This window comes from Propithecus coquereli, unplaced genomic scaffold (genome assembly GCF_000956105.1).
Source record: "Propithecus coquereli isolate 6110/MARCELLA unplaced genomic scaffold, Pcoq_1.0 Scaffold199, whole genome shotgun sequence".
NCBI lineage: Eukaryota > Metazoa > Chordata > Mammalia > Primates > Indriidae > Propithecus > Propithecus coquereli.
In genome coordinates, this window is record NW_012144855.1 from 2319881 (window position 1) to 2325880 (window position 6000).

At 36.2% G+C, this 6000-nt stretch overlaps 1 protein-coding gene across 7 annotated transcripts in view; it reads left to right on the plus strand.

Moving 5' to 3' along the window:
• CROT (carnitine O-octanoyltransferase) overlaps positions 1 to 5208 on the plus strand; it is a 40976-nt gene extending 35768 nt beyond the window's left edge. For all 7 annotated transcript variants that reach the window (XM_012643520.1, XM_012643516.1, XM_012643519.1 and 4 more), the window contains 5 exons: positions 1565 to 1688; positions 2531 to 2609; positions 2700 to 2793; positions 2909 to 3028; positions 4319 to 5208. In XM_012643520.1, the coding sequence (XP_012498974.1) occupies positions 1565 to 1688; positions 2531 to 2609; positions 2700 to 2793; positions 2909 to 3028; positions 4319 to 4439 (538 nt within the window). In that variant the 3' untranslated portion in view covers positions 4440 to 5208. The remainder of the gene's footprint in view (positions 1 to 1564; positions 1689 to 2530; positions 2610 to 2699; positions 2794 to 2908; positions 3029 to 4318) is intronic.
• Positions 5209 to 6000: the final 792 nt, after the last annotated feature.

Genomic DNA, 6000 nt, shown 5'->3' on the forward strand with positions numbered 1-6000 from the left:
TTTACACATTGCATTTGATTGATATGTCTCTTAAGTCTTTTTTAACTTTAAGAATCTTTTCCCTCCCTTTTTCTTATTGCATTTTATTTGATGAAGAAACTGGGTCATTTATCCTGTAGAGTTTTCTAAGTTTTCCTGATTGTATAACATATTTAACATGTTGTTCAGTCTCCTGTATTTCCTGCAGATTGGTAGAGCTAAAGACTTGATAAGGATAAATTCTTATTTTTGTTATTTTTTACAAAAGTAAATCAAATAGTCAATGCTGTTTGCTTTCTGTTTCATCGCTTTAGGATTGAGAGTGGGCTCACTCATCAGCCAGCATCCATTATAAAGTTTCTCCCCAGAATTTTTTTACCTAGTGTTTTAGTGAGGGTTATCATGAAGATCTATTATTTCATTAAAGGTTACAGAGTAGTGATATTTTATTACTCATTTTTATTTTTAATTGTTTTTGAAAGAATGTTATTTTAGTGCCATTTAAAAATGTTATTTGCGTTTTCCTCTTCAGACCTTGAAAGGATACTATTTCGCCCCAGAGTGACAGCAACACTGAGTAGAAGAGGCTTGGTAACTGCTGAGCCCTCCTGGTGCCCACATTCAGACCTTTTACTCTCACGCCATTTGATCTCTTTACTTACATTCTAACCACCAGGAAAGGAAGAGTGTTTTACATCCAAAATTGTTACATCATTGTCTAGCCCAGGAAGACAGATATCCCTCTGGGGAACTTCTTAAATAATGCTTCTACTTAATTCTAGTCATTCATGTTCTCTATGAAGGAACTTAAAGGCCAAGGAGTCTGCATTATCTATTGCTATGGAACAATTCACCCCAAAACTTAGTAGCTTAAAACACAAACATTTATGTCACATTTTCTGTGGATCAGTAAATCAGATGCAGCTTAGCAGGGTACCTCAGACTTAAGGTTTTTCACGAGGTTGTAGTCAGAGTGTCAGCCAGGGCTTTGTTTTCATCAAAAGGCTCTCCTGAGGGCGGATCTGCTTCCAAGCTCGCTCACATGGTTATAAGCAGGATTTAGTTCCTCCCTAGCTGGTGTCCAGAGGGCCTCTTTCAAGTTTTTTGCCACCTGGGCTTCTCCATAGGGCAGCCTCCACTATGGTAGCTGGCTTTCCTCAGAGGAGGTAAGAGCAAGAGAGAGCTCTCTTTGTAACCTAATTTCAGATGTGACATCCCATCACTTGTGCTATATTCTCTCCATTAGAAGCAAATCACTAAGTCTAGCCTGCACTCGAAGTGAGGGGTTCCACCAGAGTATAAATAGCAGGAGGTGGGGCTCACTGGGGGACCATATTAGAGGCTTCCTACCACAGACTACAGTGTATATACCTGACAGCAGCCAAGCTTTTGAAACGGCCGATATCATCAGTATTTTTTGCTCTTTGCTACTGAAATCCACCTCTTTTTTATTGGAAGTCTCAACTCTAGTCTATATATTATAAAGCTTAGTCTCTGAACAAAGCTAGCTTTATTAGAAAACTATTTGTAATGACATTAGGACATTTTCTTTCTCATGATACACTCTTGATTTTTTTTCTCGTAGCCCTGGTTGTTGCTATGAAACAGCTATGACGAGATATTTTTATCATGGCCGTACAGAGACTATGCGACCATGCACACTGGAAGCCGTCAGGTGGTGTCAGTCCATGCAGGATCCTTCTGCTAGCGTGAGTATTGGAAAAGAAGAAATTCAAAGGATTCGTTTAAGTGTTCTAAAGGAACCTTGGCCCTTGAATAACTAACTTCTTTGCTTCAATTCCCCTGAATCATTAAAATACTTTGAGATACCTTTTCTGAAGTTTTCAAAGCATTTGTTCATTTGCCAGAGAAGTATGTACTTGGAAAGGCTAAGAAACAGGGAAGACCTGAAAGGAAGCCCATTTGTGTCATTTTTCAGTACTTTGGATATCCCAGTACTTCTGGTCTGCCTTTAGAACAACACCAGTAAAATGCAGAACACCCAAAGTGCCTTTAAAAGGAAGCTTTTCTTGATGTGGTTAAATGTTTTTGAAATCAGATTCTTGTTTCATATAATAGAACCAGAACAGTGGTATGTTTTGTTTTATACTCCTATTTTGAAGAGTTTAGACAACAGCGTATTTCTTTCCCACTGCTATTTTAGTATTACATTTATTTCTTTAGTTTTGATAGACATGGTTACGTATACATTAACATTTTAATTTCATAGAATTGTTTCATTTTCATTTTTGGAGATATGCTTAGTTTGGAAATCCCAGTTGCTTTTGTCTTGACACTTAATGACACTTGAGTGCTGCTAGCAGGTCCCTATTTTCCTGTTCCAGGAAAGAAATAATCAAGAAGCAGGTCTGTAGGGAAGTAAAAGCAATAGAATAATTAAGGAAAAGAGACATAGACCTGTGGGTCACAGGTCTTCCTAGAAATCATCTTTCTCTCCCAGATTACCCAAACCTAATTACAATGAGCTTAGGTTTTGTTTTTTTTTCAGATGTGTTTTGTACAGTTTGTTATTATTTCTTGATTTTTACAGCTTCATGAACGGCGGCAAAAGATGTTACAGGCTTTTACAAAGCATAATAAATTGATGAAAGATTGTTCAGCTGGAAAAGGTACTTATGTTAAAATTATTCTAACTTGAAAAAAACATCTCTCATGTTGAGAATTTTTTTTCTAACTTCATATTTGGGGTTTCATTGCAGGATTTGACCGTCACCTTTTAGGTCTCTTACTCATAGCAAAAGAGGAAGGTCTCCCTGTTCCAGAACTCTTCACAGATCCACTTTTTTCCAAAAGGTAATATAGTGTTTTACAACTTCATTACTTTCTTTTTTCTGAATGTTAAAAGCTTTTCAGAAATAATATAAGCATTTGTAGGCTTAGTAAAGTATCCTTTTGTTGTGCTACACAGTGGAGGAGGTGGAAATTTTGTTCTCTCAACAAGTCTGGTTGGTTATTTACGAGTCCAGGGAGTGGTGGTTCCCATGGTACACAATGGATATGGATTTTTCTACCACATCAGAGATGACAGGTGAGGCTTCTCTGTTTTATTCCTTACTGTGCTATAGAATAAGAAAGGTATCAAAGTTTTGTTATTTAAATGCCTTCCTACATTATGATTCTGATTATGTTTCATCTGTCATTTGCTACATAAGTAACTGTTTTTTACCACTGAGGCACTTAATGTCTATTTATGTTTCTCTGTCCTGCTTTTGAGACACATGTCAAATCAGTCCCTAGATATTTTTGTGCAGAACACTGTATCAGGATGACTCACTGATCATCATAATCCTCAAAATTAGTATACTCTTTAACATATTAGTCTATACAAGGTATTTTATAGTAAGTTCAGATAAGATTTTTAAATATATAGTGGTTCATATAGTCATAGACAATACTATTGAAACAAAGAAGAGACTGGGGAAATCAATTTATATTAAAAAGGAGAGAGTCTTTTACCAATTCATCAATATATACTGGGCCAGAACATGTTTTTATTTTATTCTGCTTAATCTAAAGCACACGTTGAAGATATAACTTACTGTCTTTTTTTAGTGATGTGAAAATTGCATGGTTGTCCAGAAACATATTGCACGGTTGTCCAGAAACATTATATTGCATATTTCAATTTTGAGCCTAATTCATGTTTTGCTATAGGAACTTGTGAGGATCTGGAAAGGGGAAGACTAGTTCTAAGAAAGTTAGTAGCCCAGTTTCTGCTCCGAGCCCACCAGAAGCCAGGCTTCTCGCCCATTTCCTTCAGCTTCCTGGGGCCACTTTTTCACTTGCCAGATCTGGGATTTCTTCATCAGGGGGCTTTAGAAGGAGATGGCATGACTTGGTCCCAAGAGTTTCTCTCTTTGACTCTCCTAGAAATAGCTTTTCTCACCTCTTTTCCTCTTTTTCTTTCTTTCTTTTTTTTTTTTAGTGCTATACTCTTCTTTAAAAACAGTTCAAATTTCATTGCAAACAGTAGCATGAATTCATATTCCAACTCATTCCAATGGCACTTTAGGAAGGAGGTTTTTGTTTTATTCTGTTTTGAACATAATAGACCTTGCTCCAGAGCATTCTTGGGATCTAGTTAATTTTTTTGTTCCCTTTTGTCCCCAAAGCTCTAGCCATCTAGCAGATGAGGGGTTCCTATCTATAAATAGGCTTTACCTTCAATTGTGTCAGCTTACATTTATTTAATGCTAGCAAGAATTGACATTTCATGTATGAACAACAAGATGGAATAAAGGCCCTGGCTCTATTCACTATTACATCACTATTTAGAGCCTTTTGTGTAATCTTAACATTTATTATTTATGCTTCACAGGTTTGTTGTGGCCTGTACAGCCTGGAAATCATGTCCGGAGACTGATGCAGAAAAGCTAGTTCAGCTGACTTTTCGCGCTTTCCATGATATGATACAGCTGATGAACACTGCTCATCTTTAGAGACTAATCATTTATTAATCACTTACCAAAATGTACCATTAAACAGGGTGCTGGGAGTGGGTTGGTGATATTAGATGGGAAGGAATGTTGACTTGTTAACATTACTTTAACAAGTTAAAGAAAACTTGTTAATTGTAGGAATTAGTGGAATCATGCTCTCTAAATTGATTCTGCCATAGAAGGTAGAAATATTTTTAAGCTTCCTCTGATGCAGCATCAATGCAAATTAAGATACATTGAATATAGAACTATGCACTGTTTAAGCCTCAACAATGCAAACCTACAAATTTTAATAATGCAAGTCTTACTCTAATTTTTAAATATTTTGTTGGTACTTGTTATAAATCATCTCTGAACATCATCGTAGAGTTCATATTCAAGCACTTTAACGTTTTCTAGTTGCCAAAGGGTATGAAATACATGATTGGATGCTAATTTCCCTGAAATCAATGCCTTCTACATTTACCGCAGGGATACAAGCCTATTATGTTTGATGGGAAAGACCACTACAATTTAATGGTGATCTAAAATAATTCTCTTGGACAGAAGAATTAGGTTGTAGGGAGATTGACACCGTCTAATGAATACAAAAAACTCTAACAATCCATTATGGTATACTGTTGCAATTAGTTTTGTGAATATACAAATAAAGCACTTATATTTAAAATTGTTATAGTAATTTTTCAAAGAGTTAATGTTAGATTCTCAGGATTTTAGAGTTTTTTCTTCTTGCTGTTCAATTTTGTAGTTTCTACTCAGAAAATAAAATGCCCAAAATCATATAGCTCATTTTGCTTGAATACTGTTTGCTTTCCTTGTACTTTCTGATCTCAATCATATTTTGGTATGCAATAACCACCCAAAACTTAGTGTCTTACAAGAATTTATTATTTCTCACGATTTTGTCAGTTGATTATGCCCAGCCAGACAGTTCTGCTGGTCTTGCCTGAGTTTGTTTATATAACTGTAATCATCAGGGTGCTAGGACTGAGGCTAGAAAGTCTAAAATGACCTCACCTGCTGTCTGGGGACTTGGTGGCTGGGACTCTTGCTCCTCACATGATCTCTGATCATTCCGTATTCAAGACTGGGCTTCCTTTCTTGACAGTAAGAATGTTCTAAGTGAAAGTGGAAATTGCAAGGTCACTTGAGGCCTAGTCTTTGAAATCACATGTTACTTATGCTGCATTCTATTGGTTAAAACAGGTCCAGGGACGTCCAGAGTCATGGGGTGGGGGGAAAAACCACATCTCTTGCTAAGAGGAACAAAGTCACTTTGTAAAAGAGTGGGCACTTGAGAGCATAATTTATTAGGGACCATTTTATAGCAATCTACCACACATTTTAATATAAAGATTATACTTAATGTACTGGTCATACACATCTTTTTAAAAACATTTCCATATGTTCTGAATTTGGTATGACTAGTTTTTTAATCATTGTTTATACTGACTAACACTTAAGCTCTTTTACATTGTGCTAGGCTCTATCCTGAGAAGTACCAGTACTGTTTCTTTGTGAAAACATCTATAACATTTGATGCATCCTTCACAGTTTCTAT